Source organism: Amblyomma americanum, chromosome 9 (genome assembly GCF_052857255.1).
Source record: "Amblyomma americanum isolate KBUSLIRL-KWMA chromosome 9, ASM5285725v1, whole genome shotgun sequence".
Classification (NCBI taxonomy): domain Eukaryota; kingdom Metazoa; phylum Arthropoda; class Arachnida; order Ixodida; family Ixodidae; genus Amblyomma; species Amblyomma americanum.
This window is the reverse complement of record NC_135505.1, coordinates 30,652,607-30,669,530: the sequence shown is the minus strand read 5'-3', so window position 1 is coordinate 30,669,530 and position 16,924 is coordinate 30,652,607. Positions and strand designations below refer to the sequence as shown.

The following is a 16,924-nucleotide window of genomic DNA, read 5'->3' as shown; positions in this document are numbered from 1 at the left end:
TGATCGCACAACTTCAATTGAACTGGTGATAAGCACAATATCTCCAGGTAATGCGACATTCATATTTTTTGAATGAAAGAGTAAAGCTTTGTTTTTTTCGGTGTTGATTGTTAGACCATTTTCTGGAGCGCACTGATAGAAAGCACTCTGTTAGCACGTAGGACCAAATCTGGGCATTTGGATGAAATCAGAAGTGTGGTGTCGTCGGTGTACATAATGTACGTGGTGTCCAGATAAATGTTGATAAGATCGTTGACGAAAATGTTAAACAAAAGAGGGCCCAAAATTATTACTTCAGGTATACCTACATAAACAGGAAGGGCATTAGATGATAAGCCGTTTACATGCAGAAATTTTTCTGTGACTCAAGTATGACTCATAAACGTAACTCGAGGGCCGTACCTCGAATGGCATAATAAGCCAATTTACGAAACAAAAGTTTATGATCAATAGAATCGAAAGCTTTCGAGAAGTCGGCAAAAACACAAGGTTTTAAACGTGCCTCAAAGTTTTCTAGGATTGGTTCCTTCTGCTTAAGGAGTGCCAGTTAAGTCGACATGCATTTGCGGAAAGCATGCTGATACGGGGTTAATAAGCTATGCTTGTCAAGAAAGCGAGATAACCTACAAAATATCTCAAGTCCTTTGGAGAAAATCGGGAGCATGGATATAGGTCTATAGTTCGAAATTTGTGTTTTGTCACCTTTTTTGAACAGAACAAGCACCTTTGCCACCTGCATTCTTTCTCAAGTCCTTTGGAGAAAATCGGGAGTATGGATATAGGTCTATAGTTCGAAATTTGTGTTTTGTCACCTTTTTTGAACAGAACAAGCACCTTTGCCACCTGCATTCTTTTCGGAAGTTGGCCTTGTGGAAGACATTGTAAATATGAGCAAGAACAGCTGAAATAATGTCAAGCACTTACCTGAGGGTATGAACAGGGTAAGCTGACGGGCTAGTTGGTTTTGCATGATATTTCAGCAGCGCATTCAAGACACGGATAGAAGGACGAGAAAACACACGATCGCTGATGATGTTTACGTTCCTTTCGCATAAAAAAAAAAAAACTTCAGCTCCGTTTATCATTACAGCCCACTTCCCAGCTATAGAACATGCATGCTTAGTCCTGCCATAGGCGCACTCGACTCCGGATATTGCTTGCGAAGGAATGCGAGGCGGAGGGGGGAACGGTCGAAGAAAAGACGGCGACCAATCATGCAGCGACCACAGTACCCGTACAGCGCTCTTCCGCGTGGCAGCGGCGGATAAGTGGAAGGGGTGGGAGTACGCGTAGGGAACGAGCGGCCTGAGCCGATCATCTATGACATATGGGACGCACAACACTCCTCCGCATAGCAAGTGCGGAGTTTTGAGAAAGCCGACTGAAATGTCACGTGGTGCCCAATTCAAGCGCTCTCATGTAGCGTTCCGTGCATTTCACGAATGGCGTTTTATGACCTAACAACCCCCTCCTATTAGACGAATTTTATGTGCTGTTGTTCCTCGTACGCATTATGTCGCACTGAACTCCGAGGAGTCCAGTACGAAGTGTGCGAGAGCGAAATCCGGCCGAGGGGCAGGGCATCGGCGAGGCTGTTTGGTTGCTCCCATCTTCAGCCTCGACTGAGGGGCGTCCCCCGGACCAATGAAGAAACCTCGCGCAATCAAGAGCATTTAAATACGCACACTCTCTCGCACATACAAAATACGAGGACAAAGGCGCAGGCCAAGCGCACGCGTCGTGTCCGGCACGTGTGCAGAGGAAGCGCCGGAGGGCACAGCGCCTCTCCCCGGAGGAAGGTTTTCGCGCAGCTTTTCGAGTCGGAGCCCACGCAAAGCCGGCCGCCGTCTCGTCTTCGTCGGCGAGTCGATGGTGGATGATTCGAGTGCGAGAACGCGGCGCAAGAAAGGGTGATCGTCGATGCTCGACAGCGGATGGGATGGTGTCTCCCGATGGTGGGTGCCAGGCGCACCTGCAAGGTTGTGACATGGCGCCAATAAGTAACAACTCTCTGCCCTGCGACGTAAATCAAGCATGAGGCATTTATTCTTTGTATGCAAAGTAAGAAACATTGTGAAGCCTGAACGCCCAAAGAAGTCGTCCAAATCTTTATATTTAACATTTTAATCTTCTCCAGAAGGCTCGTTTTGAGCCGATGGTGTCGCAACGCGGCGGCAATTTTCGGCAGCGGAAATGAGGAGGAATCCAGATTGGGCACTATCTTGCCCATTGGTTGGGCGTCCATTTTGAACCTAGTCCCGTAATAGTCACGAAATTAACCCAGAATATGTTTCTTAGTGCTGTAAGCTTAACAAAAGATGCAAACTGGTGAAAGCCAACAAAACCTTATGAAAATAACGCTAGGGGCGACAGTTTCCTTTTCGCTTCTAATTTTCGTGGAGGGGAGCGCTGCTGTTAATGCCACACCAAGGAGGAAGCAAAAATAAAAGCCGGTGGACACACTTTGCCCAAAAATGTGGGAGAAACCGGACAGGAGGCGAGATCCGGGGTGGGGGGCGAGCTTCCTTTGTAGATTTATATTCAATTTCAATAGCAGATCGGGGTCAAGTTTTCTCTATTACGTAATGGCTCATGATCGGGGCCGACCGTCCGTCCGTTACACTCTTCAACTCGATAAGAAAAAAAAACTTTGTGCGGGATGTGATTCGAACCATCATCTTTCCGTTCCGCAGGCGAGCGTGCTAACGACTACGGTACATTTTGCCAACCTGTATGTAGTTCTTGTCTAGGACGCCGAAGTGTGTTTGCAGGAAGGTGTCGAATCAGCCAAATGCCTCCCGAATGCCCTCCAGTGTCTCCAGCATTTCATATCTGTTTGCATTGCAATATACGCAGCATACATAAAAATTTAGACCATCTTCTTTCTTATGTATCACAATTCTCCTTCCATTATGACGTTATTGCAATTACAGAAACATGGTTAAAGGAAAATGAAACTGCTGAAATACCCGGGTATGTCATGATATCTTTACCAAGGTGCCGCACATCACGCAGTGGGGGTGTATCGCTTTTCATAAAGAATAATGTTAACTACCAGGTTGTCACGGACAGCTCATGTAGTAAGCAGTCTGTTGAATCTCTTTTTGTACACCTCGGCAGTGGTTTTACTATTGGTGTGGTATACCGGCCTCTCAACGCGAGCGTAATGGACTTTCTCTCGGATATGGAAACTATCACCACCCCGCTAATAATAAATAAATAAATAAATTCTTTATTTCACTCATGAAGTGAGGGAGTGCGGGAAAAAAAGCTGAAAATTCAGCTTGACTAGTTCCCAGCACCCAGATTACAAAAAATTCAAGAAACAAAAGAGAGGACAAGGAAAAAAAAATAAAATAAAATAATGGCAGAGCGGCATAATAACAACACAAATCAAAATACAGAAATGCTTTGTTTACGAAGTCAGATCGGCTTGTACAGGGAAAATAAACAAAACAATTCTAATTAAACTGTATGATACACCGGTGATAAGCGAAAGTACATGCCGGAAAAAGCCCGAAAAAACAAGAACGTTGCATAAGTAAAGGAAAGAGACGGAGAAAACAATGCGCATGAACAGAAAAGCGTTGCTCAAGGAAAGGTACAGCGTACATATGCAAAATGCTAGAAATACCCCATCATATGAAGGAATTGTTTTCTATGAACAGTAATTTCAGTTCTCTTTTTGAACTTAAATCGGGAGTGATACCGTTTCTGTAACAGATATTTAAAAGATGGCTGTTCCGAGTGCAACTACCTGCTTCTCATGCAGTCATTTAACCTTAAAAACGTTATTTTTTCACCTACTCGAATAACACAGAAATCTTCATCCCTTATTGATCACATGTTCTGCAACAATGAAATGACTGTATGCGCTGTCATTTGTGATATGACTATTGCTGATCACTGTCCGACTTTCATGTGTTTACCACGCACTTACTTATATCCGTATTGCAATACGTATTCTAGAGACATGAGAACTCGAGTAAATTACGCCTGTGTTCGAAACTTCTTGCAGAGCATTGATTTTGTGAAATTGTACGACAGTGATGTGAATATAGAGTGCGAAAATTTTATCCGTTCCGTATCAAATGCCGTAATGAAATCCACGTGCGAATGCACACGTCGGAACTACGAAGAAGCTGTGTGCCCATTGATAACTGATAATATACTTGCGGTTCTAAAGGAAAAAAGACTCCTTCTATCACAAATGGAAGCAAAACAAAAACTATTATTATCATGGCCAAATTCAAGCTTTATAGGAATAAGTCTGTTGCGATGATGAGAAGAGCGAAAAATATCTATTAAAGTAATCTAGTTAGAAAACCTGGCCTTGACTCGAAACAAGTTTGGAAAATTTTTAAGGACGTCACAGGACTTGGACCGAAGTAACGCGTTACCCCTAACGACCTTTCCGTACAGGTTGTCAATGACTTTAATAACTACTTCACCAATATTGGTGAATCCCTTGCAAATCAGTTCTCTTTTCAGTCCGCCTCTACTCTACTACCTAGAGTTGTCCACACCGATTTTAATCTAAATGCAATCACTAACGAGGAAATTACATCTGTAGTAAGCACATTGCCAGTTAATAAAGCGGTTGGGCACGACAGTATTCAGACTGCAGTTGTAAAGCATAATATCGATATTCTGTCTACCACTATGCCATATATTTAACCATGCGATAGAGACTAGTTGCTATCCAAAAATTCTGAAAATCGCTAAAGTTGTTCCCATTTACAAATCTGGAGACGAAAACAACCCAAGTATAGTTATCGTCCAATATCTGTACCAAGCATTCTAAATACTGTTTTGGGGAAACTAATTGCCATCCAACTAAAGATATTCCTTAGTCATTATAATGTAATCTATCATCAGCAGCATGGTTTCGTCCCAAAAAGGTCGACCTCTACAGCCGTTCTAACGTTTCCCAGTCGATAAATTCAGCTCCTAATAGAAACTAAATCGCAATTGGTATATTTTTAGGCCTGCATAAGGCGTTTGACACTGTATCACATCCAATATTACTGAACAAACTAGCCGCCTATGGGATTGTTAATGACACACTGCAATTTTTCAACAGTTGCTTATCAGGTCGACAACAGAAAGTGGTAATTAACAACCTTGACTCTACATATAGCTATATAAAATGCGGAGTACCCCAAGGATCTGTCCTGAGGCCTCTACTGTTTTCCATTTATATAAATATCTTCCATGTTCAGTCTCACTTTCGCAGATTCTCATGTATGCAGACGACACGGCCCTCATATTCACAGGTAATTCGGTTTCTGCGATGCAAACCGACATGAAGTAAGATTTAATGGCCGTTTCCAACTGGTTCTGTAACGATAGATTAACGTTAAACATTGCAAAAACTAAATATGTCGTCTTCCATACAAGAAGAAGAAACATTGATTTTAATCAGATTAGGATTTCTTTGAACAGTTGTGTGATTGAATCTGTTCCTTCATTTAAATATCTTGGTGTTACATTTGACAACAACCTTAACTGGAAGAATCAAGTGAACAGCTTTTGTAATAAAGCTGCGTTTGGCTGCTACGTCCTTATTAAGGCTAGACAATACTTTCCGCGCAATATATTACGCAGCTTGTACTTTTCATTTGTTCATTGTCACCTGCGTTATTGGAGCGAATCATGGGGGCACACATACTCAACTTATCTCACACCTCTGCTACGCTTACAGAAACGAGCACTAAGGATTAAAACATTTTCTTCATTGCATCATCCAAGCAATAATCTGTTTGAAGAAATTCGCATCTTAACCAAATCAACATCAACATCAGTGACACAAGCAGCAACACCGCGCTAAAGGCTTTCGCCTCACCGCACTTTAGGTCAACAAAGTGCCCCCCGAATTTTCGGGAGCAATCGTATTTCAATGGCAAAATACATAACTTGCACGTGACGTCACTTCCGCCCCCATCAAGCGCTACCGGTCATGTTGCCGAGCCATTCAGCCGTCCTCCCTGTGATGACAGACCGCTCCTGGGACGCGTTGGATTATTTTATTATCCTTTCGGGCGCGATGCCTACTCCACAGAGGGTTGAGGAGTGACCAGGAGTCGACGCGACGATGGGCGCTGATGTGTTCCCTGAAATGACCCACGGGGATGTCGTGTATTCTTCCAGCTTTGTGACGTCGAAAGAAGTGAAAGCCTTGAAATCATTGGAGGCACACAAGGATTTCTCCAGCAGGTGGGTAAGAAGCCTGTTTGCGATGCGCCTACTAAACGAAAAGCTCGGCCTCGGCACTCCGCTTTCTCTGCCGTCGTCGTTAGTTGCGATCCGAACCGGCTTGCCTAGTGCTGTAGTTTAGATGTAGCGACACGGGACCCACTCGGGATTTGTGTTGTCAAACAAATCGGATGGCGTCAATCAAAACCTCAACATTCACTTCAAGGTGTAGTCCCTGCTTCCCACGTTTTCGCAAACATTTATTCCACGGCACAAGCCTCTTACCCGTCTCAAATTGCGCTCCGCACACTGGTAAACTGGGGTTGTCGGGGTCCAAATCGTCGCGCTTAATGCGAGCCAGCCACAGCCCACATTGGAGCGCTCGCACTTGCATGCCTCCGGTTATCTAACGAATGCGGAAGAAGTTCGTGTTAGTCGGCTTCTTTCGCCTGGAGATGTCGCTACGGTTGGAGCACCCAATTGAAGGTGGCACTCAAAACCATATTGAATCAACGGATTGACGAGAACCAACACGATGCGAGCTAACAGAGCTATATAGCTATATAGAGGTGGTCTGGCGGTGGTTCGGCAGCATGGCCGACTGGCATCGCACGACCACCGGATGGGACGTCGGTGCAAGCTATCTATAGGAACGCGAGTTGTCTGTTCCAATGGCAACTCGGGATCAGGCGTCGATCCGGGATAGCTCCGTGAGCAGCGATATTTGGTCCGGCGAAATCACCACTCGTGACCTGGACCCCGCTCGACAGTTTCCTTTGCCCCGCGTCTGCTTCTTATCAGGACCGGCTGCGGCTGCTTCCTTCCTGTCGTCGCTACGCTGGCTACGCGCTCATCCGGGCAACACATGAGGAACGTTCTTGACCTTTTTTTGGATTGTTAGCCACATGCAGCGCCATATCAGCCGAAACGCGCCATGGTAGCTCTTTCAAGCGCAATTATTTTTGTTTTGTTAGCGCACACATGAATTAACAAAACCGCGAGAACAGAATGTCAGTTCTTTGTGACCACTTTTTGGACCGAAATCGTTAACCATTTTGAACCTACCGCGCTTTCTGACGTCAGATGACGCGCAATCACTAAGCCTAGCAGCTCTGCAAATACGGAAGCAATCTGGAATTTTGGCGCGTTTTAAGGCTAAAATTTTCTGGTGCGGCAATCCTCTCACAAAGAGGGTTTGCTTTGTGGGGTTTAACGTCTCAAAGCGACTTAGGCTACGAGGGACGCGTACCCGCCGCGGTGGCTCAGTGGTTAGAGCGCTCGACTACTGATCCGGAGTTCCCGAGTTCGAACCCGACCGCGGCGGCTGCGTTTTTATGGAGGAAAAACGCTAAGGCGCCCGTGTGCTGTGCGATGTCAGTGCACGTTAAAGATCCCCAGGTGGTCGAAATTACTCCCGGAGCCCTCCACTACGGCACCTCTTCCTTTCTTCTTTCACTCCCTCCTTTATCCCTTCCCTTACGGCGCGGTTCAGGTGTCCAACGATATATGAGACAGATACTGCGCCTTTCCTTTCCCCCCAAAGCCAATTATTACGAGGGACGCCGTAGTGAAGGGCTCCTGGGGACCGTGCACTGACGTCGCACGGGCCACCGCGGCTGACAAAGCGAAAGCTTCCTGCGCCTTTCGTTTGCCGTGAACTTGAGAGACCGAGTGCCGGCTGATCTTTGAAAAAATTGTGTCGCTTTTGAATTATCGAGAAATTTCCCTCGAATGGAGGCGCCACGCTTCGACGGACGCCGCCTGTCACGGATCTCCCCGGAGAACACTAGGACCGAAAGAATCGACTAGGCGAAAGGTGTACCCACACAAACGCACATTTAATACACCCTACGTGACACACACACTAGAACACAAAACCAACAAAACGAACACAAAACACAAAGACTATAAATACACCCGTCCCGGGCACACTGCTACTAGCGTCTACTACTAGCGTTCTGCTATTCATGGTCGGCGTTCGTGCTCACGGTTGGTTCGGTGCGGCTGCGGCGTTGTATGGATCCAGTAGCCGGCGTCGAGGCGGCGTTCGACGTGCTTGGGCTGGCGTCCCTGGCTGCGTCGTATAAGCTCCCGGTCCAAGCGCCGTGGATGTGATGCCGGTGTTGTTGGCGTTGGGGGCACCACCCGGATGGGTGGCAACAGCGCTGGAGACACCCCTGGCCGTAGCAGGTGGTACCGTCCTCCGTTGACTCCCCGGAACGGGCTCAGACACGGCAGGAAGTCGTCCACGATGCGAAGCCGTAGAACGCGAGCTCACCGGTGTAGTAGCCGGCGTCGCTCTCTTCCAGCCGATGTGTCCCTGACCCGCCGGAGCCTCCGCTTCTCTGTTCTTACCCCCGTGCCTTGCTCTCCCTCGCCGTTTTATAGCCTTGGCGTTAGTCCACGTAAGCTTCGTCGTCGTCTTCTTCTTCTCTTCTCCACCAATCATCTCTCTCCACGTCACCGAATGCTTCTCCACCAATCATCTCTCTCCACCTCACCGAATGTTTCTTCTTCATCTTCTTTAATCTTCGGTTAATTCGCGTCGTCTTCTTCACACCCATTTCCTTTAAAATTTAATTTAGGCTCCTTAATATATGTGACGCCGCCATGTTGCCAGAACGTAAGTTTTCGTTGCACGACGTGGCCGCGCGGAAGCGCGCGCACTATATTCGCAGAATGACAGGGAGCGATGTCCGCTAGTGACTTATCTCCGCCGCAGCTGCACGCTTCGTTCGTGATCCGGCGGAACGGTCGCGAACTGCTACTGGAATTCAACATTAGTCAACCCTGCCCTGTCAACAGCGCGTACATGTGGGACGTCGTCGTCAAAATGCGCGTGCACTCGGTTGCAAGCTTCCGCTGAGTAGGTGCTGGGCGCGGTTCTCATTGATTGCGCCCAATCTAATCACTGAGTGAGTGAAATGGGCGAGTGAAACGCGTTTTCGATTGATATTTTTTGTTTTCAATTTTCTAAGTAGAATAACTTTCGTTTGCATGCTCAGATTTCAATAATTCTTTTTTCAGTCTCTGGAACGCATGCGGAATCCATTTAACCAGATTAATTGGCACTGAGGAAAAAAGTCGTGGCACCCCTTAAACTTCGAAGCTGAGACAAATTGTGACTGGCAAGAGGCAGGTTACCTGGCGCTCAGGGCACGTGGACCCTCTGGATGCTGGCGAGCAGCACGAGTACGTCGCCCTTGCGCACGCACATCACGAACGGCTTGTTGACGAGGAACTCGACCACGTCGGGGGCCGTCGGGGTGGGCGCCTCCTGCAGAGGCACCGTGGGCGTGACGCCCTCGTGCACGCCCAGCTGCACCTTGTGCAGTACCCACGTCAGGCTCACCGGCGTCGCCGTCGTCACTGTCCTGCGTATTCGGAAGGAGGGGGGGGGGGGGGCTTCTGAATTCTCGTGCCCGGCCCCGGCAGTCGCGGTGGTACACTTCACGAGAAGGCTCGTGCTAATTGACCCTGCGAAAGAGCAGCGCTAAGCGCTAAACGAACTCAGAGAAAGCAACTTGACCCTGCGAAACAGCAGCGCTAAGCGATAAAAGAACTGCTAGAAAGCAACTCAACGAAGAGTTTTTTTTTTTTTTGCAGCTACAGCTGTTGAAGGCACGCTTCCAGTTTCTGCGGTACTGGCGTCAGCATGACGCCGCGCGTAATGTCACTGGAAGGCCCTGCGCTGAGTGGTCCGAACACAATGACGTCACGCGCACTCTACCAGAGAAGAATATAAATAACAATGAATAAACAAAGTTTATGCATTACCACAAAAAGCTGGCACTGAGTTTCGCAAAGATTCCCGAAGTCGTATATGAACCCCAATTTTCGGCCTCGTTGCCACTAATTTGGCGCACCTGAAGTTTGCCTCGTCGGTGAAGGCCTCGCGAATGCCGAGCTTCTGCAGGACGTCGCTGAGCTCGGCCTCGAAGGTGGCCGAAAAGCGGGGCAGCTCGAGGCGCACCTTCTGGCGCTCCTTGACCGCCTCGAAGACGCGCTCGAGCACCTCGGGCGTCAGGTTGACGCAGAGGTCCTCGAGCTTGCCCGTGGGCAGCATGATGGTGGCCGAGTAGGCGTCGCACGAGAAGGGCAGGTCGACAGCCCGCACGCCCAGCTCCTCGATGCAGGCGTAGCCGAACGTGGCCGTCTGGCTCATGGTGGGCACGGCCATCCAGCTGCCGAACGGACGCCGCAACGGGATCTGCGCAGGGCAAACAAGAGGAAAACAGGCACCGACCACTTGACCCTCTGCAACGTGCACCGACATCGCACAGCAAACGGGCGTGTTGCATTTCGCCTTGTTTGGAACGAGGCCGCTGCTAACAGAATTCGATACCGTGGCCTCGGCAGCCGAACGGGCTAACCACTGAGCCACTGCAGTCGGGTATTGTAACCAGTTTAAAAAATTAGTACTCGCCTCCCATATTAAGCCACTTTGACCTGGCTACGGCTACTGATGTCCCCACCGACGCCAGTGACGCCGGCCTGGGCGCCGTTATAGCAAAACGATAATCTAACGCTGAAGATTACGTCGTGGCGTACGCAAGCCGTTATGTAATCAATGCCGCGAACAGTTATTCCGTCACCGAAAAGGAAGTAATGTTTCGCCATCGTCGGGGTGGTTTGAGAAATTTCGGCCGCACTTGTACGGGCGCCCATACGATGTTGCTACGAACCACCACGCTCTCTCCTCGTTATCTTCAATGAAAGACTCCACCGGTCGTCTCGGCCGCTGGTCGCTTCGACTTCAGAAATATGATATCCGCGTCATCTACCGGACTGGGCGCAAGCACTCTGATGCAGACGCTTTATCCCGCTCGCCGGTGCCGCCTGCCTCCAACTCCCTCTTGTCTTCCCTGTCCGTCGACGGTATGCCTGAAGAACAAAGCAAAGACCCTTGACTGACGTCACTCAATCTCCTAAACAACTCGTCGTCAGGCGCAGCATTTCACTCTTCCTGACGGTCTCCTCTACAGATGCAACTATATGCCCGATGGCGTAAGCGGCTGCTTGCCGTACCTCGAGCTTCTTACCGTTACGACCCAGTGTGCATGGTCATGCGGGATTGTTGATTTATGATCGGCTGCGAAAGCGCTTCTACTGGCGCGGCATGTGTACCTTCGCGATTAAGTATGTGCGCTCGTGTGCCGACTGCCAGCGTAGCAAGTCTCCTCCCCCACATCAACCTTCTCCAATAGTCTCTCCCTTGCCCAGATCGACCAATTGATCATGTCGGCGCATCGATCCGTATGGGCCCTTGCCGTATGTACACCAGGGGGAATCGTTGGATCATCGTGACTGTCGATAACCTCACTCGCCACGCGGAAACTGTAGCAGTTCCTGACTACACCTCAAGCGATATCGCGTCCTTTCTTCTTCGCCACTTCATTTTGAGGCACAACGCCCCTCGTGAACTTCTCAGCGATAGGGGCAAATCCTTATCTGAAGTTGGAGCGCTCCTACATGAATGTCACACTGTCTACAGGGCCACCAGCGCTTACCACCCTCAAACCAATGGGCTCACCGAACGCTTCAATCGCACACTGTGTGATATGCTGTCAATGTATACATCGCCTCAGATCACTCCAATCGGGACCGGATTCTACCATTTGTTGCATATGCCGACAACACCACTTTTCAAGCAACCTCCGGATCCTCTACCGGCCTGACATCTCGAAGCACACCTCGGTTTCGGAAGCTGCCAAGCACGCTGAAGAGTGCCGCCAGCTGGCCCATTCCCTGACTTCGGAAGAGCAGTGCCACAAGAAAGCCCGCAGCGACAACAGTCACCTCACCCACACCTTCCTTCCCGGTGCTCACATCTGGCTGTGGGTCCCTTCGACGCCAGCGGGTCTATCCAGCAAGCTGGTTGCCAAATATCATAGGCCCTATCGTGTTATCCAACAGACTTCCCCTGTCAACAACCTCAATGATCCTTTAGCCCATTCCAGCGACCTTCGCCGCCGTGGCCGTGACGTCGTCTACGTGAACCGCTTGAAGCCATATTATGACCCCGCTATTATTTTATCGCTAGATGGCTTCCCCTTTCCTGCAGAAGCCTGATTGTAGTGAAGAAGTTGAGCCGAACGGCTGGAGGTAGACGAAGACGAGAAGTGTGAGTGCCCGGTAGACTACGGGCTTCCAAACCAGTAAAAACACTGCTCCGTTTCTGACGGCTACCAGAGGGCTAAATACCGCCGTACAGTGCAGATAAGCTTACTGGCTTAGCGAATTAATCAGCAAAAGCTGTCTGGCATTGGTGGCTGAGAGGTCTGGAGTACGTGGCAGGCCCGTTTTGGGGTTTCACAGACGACTTCATGGACTCCATGATTAGGCATACAGGTTCATTGAGCTTCACGATGCAGAAGCCGTCGTCGTTGCAACGCCGCGCTTTCACAATCACGCGCAGAATTGGTGGAAATCCGATGCTAAACACCGGTGGACCAACGGGCACAACATTATGCAAACGCAGGGCAACAGCTTGGCGGAAACTTCCTGCCCAGTTTTCCTCGTCGCGACCTCTACAAAACGAGACGGTGGTCCCACTGACGTCTATCTGCACCACCCGGCTTTCCCCTCTCACAAGAAACGCGCGCCCCTCCTGCCATAACCTACTTTTACGCGCCGCGGATAGGCCCGCCGCGCACATTCCCCCTCTCCGTCGCCGCAGCCAGTCGGCAGTGTTGGCGCGCTGCTCAGTTGTATTCGGTGGTAGCAATGACCAGCTGTACTGTTAGTACAGGCTTTCCTTCTCTCCCAGTCGGTGGCGACTGGCTCGACGGGCTGTGGAGTAGATTTGTCGGTACGGCCACAGATGACGGCAGAATCCATCGCGAAATGCATGCTACTCTAAACGGCCAAGCCGAAGCTAAAACGTTTTAGTTATAAAAAAACTGGTTTTGATGAAAAGAAAGGCGCAGCAACCTTTTCTCGGTGGACACCTCAACCACGCACTTAGTGAATAATAATAATAATTTTTGGGGGGAAAGGAAATGGCGTAGTATCTGTCTCATATATCGTTGGACACCTTAACCGCGCCGTGAGGGAAGGAATAAAGGAGGGAGTGAAAGAAGAAATGAAGAAAGATGTGCCGTAGTGGAGGGCTCCGGAATAATTTCGACCACCTGGGGATACAGATACAGATAAGTTTATTTCCAGTTTCAACTGGAGGGTTTCCTGGCTAAAAGCTGCATGGGCAGCTTGACTGGGTCCAGGAAACCCCTACAAGCAGTAGCACACGAAACGGTACAAGAAATTTTCAAAACTCGTCACACATACAGTATTATAAATATTTCAAGAAAAACACTCGACACATATATACACTGACTCGAATAATGTTTTAAAAAGTTAGAACACTAAAATGGCCATACATATGTTGAAAAAAAAACCTTGAAAACATTAACGCTCAAGCAAAACTTTCAACAATCAACAAGAGGAGGTATAGAATGATATTTGAACAAAATATTTCCGCAGCTCACCTTTTGTATATCCCGTTGTATGTTGATAAGTGTTTAAAACATGGGGTAGATTATAATACAACATTTGTAATTTATAGTCGGTGCGAAAGCGGGGTATGTTCCATGAGCTTGTACTTCTTGTATGTATGTTAGCACCACGCGTGTCTAAATATGCTAAGGTGGAGTAAAAACTGACGATAGATGCCGTGGAAAAATACATTTTTTGCAATAACTTAAAATTATACAAAAGATCAAAGCGGACAATGTTATGAGCTTGGAAGGCGTATTTCGTAGTAGTCGTGATATCTACATCGGCGATTATTCGAACAATTTTCTTTTGCAATACCAGAAGATTATTTATGTTATTTTTAGTCATTGTGGCCCATACTAAGCTACAGTAGTTAATAATAATAATAATAATAATAATAATAATAATAATAATAATAATAATAATTGGTTTTTGGGGAAAGGAAATGGCGCAGTATCTGTCTCATATATCGTTGGACACCTGAACCGCGCCGTGAGCGAAGGGATAAAGGAGGGAGTGAAAGAAGAAATGAAGAATAGGTGCCGTAGTGGAGGGCTCCGGAATAATTTCGACCACCTGGGATCTTTAACGTGCACTGACATCGCACAGCACACGGGCGCCTTAGCGTTTTTCCTCCATAAAAACGCAGCCGCCGCGGTCGGGTTCGAACCCGGGAACTCCGGATCAGTAGTCGAGCGCCCTAACCACTGAGCCACCGCGGCGGGGCAAACTACAGTAGTTAAGGTGAGAGAAAAATAATGCATAATAAATTTTTAATTTACATTTTAAAGGTAAAGTTTCACGGCATCGCGAACGGGCTCGGCAGACTGACGAGAGTTTTTTGCAGAGGTGTTCGACGTGGGCATCCCAGTTTAAATGACACGAAAAATAGACTCCAAGGGTTTTGTGCTCTTCAATAATTTCTATTTGTTGATTTTCAAAGTATAGCATGCAATTCGGTGTTGTCGGTTTGTCTCTTGCGCGAAATATTATAGCCTTGGACTTTTTAGGGTCTAAGTGCACGTTATCTTTCACGTGAACTGACATCGCACAGCACACGGGCGCCTTAGCGTTTTGCCTCCATAAAAACGCAGCCGCCGTGGTCGGGTTCGAACCCGAGAACTCCGGATCATTAGCCGAGCGCCCTAGCCACTGAGCCACCGCGGTGGGTAAACGCGCTGAGGGAAGGTATAATAAACGGAGTGAACTGAAGGGAGTGGCACCTTGGGAAAGGGGAACCTCCAGAGCGTGTCCAGCGTGGCGGCGCTGAGCAGCACCACGCGGCTGTCGGCGTCCAGCGGGCAGTCGGCCGGGATGGCCTGCCGGATGCCGGTGACGGACTCGGCCCACGTGTTCACCAGCCGGCGCTCCTCGACGCTGCGCCGCGCCAGGTTCGCTGACGTCACCGTGGTGCGGTACACGCGCTGGCCGATCTTGCGGAACGAGTCGCTCAGCGGCAGGCTGCTGTTGACCAGGATCCTGCGGCCGAACAAGGCACGCTTACTCTGAGCCCGTCTCTGCAGAACACATGCGATACTCTTCGGGAATGAACGGCGCACGGACAAAGGCAGCAAAAAGCAGGTACGATATGTCATGTCCTTTGTCTCGGCGGTGTTTCTTTGCGAAGAATAATGTACCAACTAGCTCACTTTCCGTTCCAGTACATTTCGTATGTTCAGGCTAATACCAGCTGAGGCTTAAACAAATTGTAACTGACTGAAAAGAAGCCTGAAGGAAGTGAAGGTGAAAATAAACTAAAGTGGTGAAGCTACGAGATAATAATAATTGGTTTTGGTGGAAAGGAAACGGCGCAGTATCTGCCTCATATATCGACGGACACCTGAACGGCGCAGTAAGTGAAGGTATAAAAGAGGGAGTGAAAGAAGAAAGTAAGGAGGAGGTGCTGTAGTGGAAGGCTCCGGAATAATTTCGACCACCTGGGGTTCTTTAATGTGCACTGACATCGCACAGAACACGGGCACCTTAGCGTTTTGCCTCCATAAAAACGCAGCCGCCGCTCTACGAAACGAACGCACAACCAGGACACCGGGATATGAACGACTGTTCCGATCTCTCCTAGAAATAGGTAGGATATGGAATGTTCTGAAAAGAGACGTAGGTTGAATGGTTAGAAAAGTAGAATAGGATTACGGGTTGCTCTATCCAGTGGCCTAGCATATATTCCAGGTGTGCAGACGCTGTTAAGGCACCTGTTAGCCATCCTGAAGACGTTGTCTTCCTCCTCGGGCGGAGGACTCGCGAAGGGCGCGAAGACCAGGATTCGCCTCATGGCCGTGTGAAACTGGGGCAGCTTGACACCCAGCGCCTCGGCCATCTCGCGCTCAGTGCTGCGTTGGGCGCCCGCCATGAGCAGCGACACCACGATCATGGCCGCCTGCGGCGAAACCAGCACGTTGTCGTTGGGGCACTGGGCAAACAGGTTGCGGAAGATGTGGCAGCCCAGGACGGTGATGGCCTGCGGAGCGTTGTCCATGGCGCCTCAGCCTGATCTGGTGGCGCGTGCGCACCTCTGCTTTCTCGTTCTCGGGCGGTTGCTCGTTCAAAGAATAAAGCTCGTGCCAGCGGCCTCGAGGCGCATGCACCGGAGCAGCATGGGCTTTTAGCTCCCGTTGTCGCCGCGCCGCTACGGAGGAGAACACGGAGCCGAACATCAACGGTCATTGGCGGAACTTTCAGTTAACCCCCTCTGGTGCCTACGTGCTGCACTACCGCCGGAGCAGCGCATGCGCCAACAACAGCGCCTTCATAGTCCCGTGGTGGTAAAAGCCAGGGCGAGGCGCGAAGGGGCCCAAGTTCTGCCCTGCAGCCCGAGAGGCGTACGCGCAGTCCGGCGCCCGTATTCCGAGTTTGTGTCAATCGAAACCGCCATAATCGGCCATGCCTGATCGGTCGAAACATCGGAAGAGGATTTGGCTGTTCGAATGCAGCGAAAACGGTCGAAGAAACCGAACTGTGAAGAGCTACACAAAGCGTACGCTCCACAGCAGAAGCTCAAGGACCACAGTGAGATAACAGCCAACAAGGCGGCGCGCTCTTCAGACGGAGCCTCTCGCTTCGGAGTGAACTCGTCGGTGTGACTGCGTATTTCAGCACGCTAATTAACTGGCTGTAAACTGGGCACGGGGCTTTTACTTCGTCTAATCCTACCTATAATAAATTGGATGAACGATAAATTTGTACTGTTTTTTTTTTATTTCGTTAGACGATTCAGTAC

At 49.1% G+C, this 16,924-nt stretch overlaps 1 protein-coding gene across 1 annotated transcript; it reads right to left on the bottom strand.

The window, feature by feature from the left end:
* Window positions 1–1,741: 1,741 nt before the first annotated feature.
* Window positions 1,742–16,236, bottom strand: LOC144104944 (serpin A3-7-like). Its single transcript, XM_077638175.1, has 5 exons — window positions 15,900–16,236; window positions 14,913–15,168; window positions 10,062–10,405; window positions 9,340–9,569; window positions 1,742–1,972 (listed from the first exon to the last, which is right to left on the bottom strand). The coding sequence occupies exons 1-4, from the start codon at window positions 16,181–16,183 to the stop codon at window positions 9,347–9,349; spliced, it is 1,107 nt and encodes a 368-aa protein (XP_077494301.1). The 5' UTR covers window positions 16,184–16,236; the 3' UTR covers window positions 1,742–1,972; window positions 9,340–9,346.
* Window positions 16,237–16,924: the final 688 nt, after the last annotated feature.

Bases quoted from the DNA above. Each gene is read 5' to 3' on its own strand.
- LOC144104944 (XM_077638175.1), bottom strand. From the start codon at position 16,183: ATGGACAACGCTCCGCAGGCCATCACCGTCCTGGGCTGCCACATCTTC. The intron at 15,169-15,899 runs GTGCCTTAACAG...GTTCGGCCGCAG, and splicing joins GTCTTCAGGATGGCTAACAG to GATCCTGGTCAACAGCAGCC. The intron at 10,406-14,912 runs GTGCCACTCCCT...TGCCCTGCGCAG, and splicing joins GGAGGTTCCCCTTTCCCAAG to ATCCCGTTGCGGCGTCCGTT.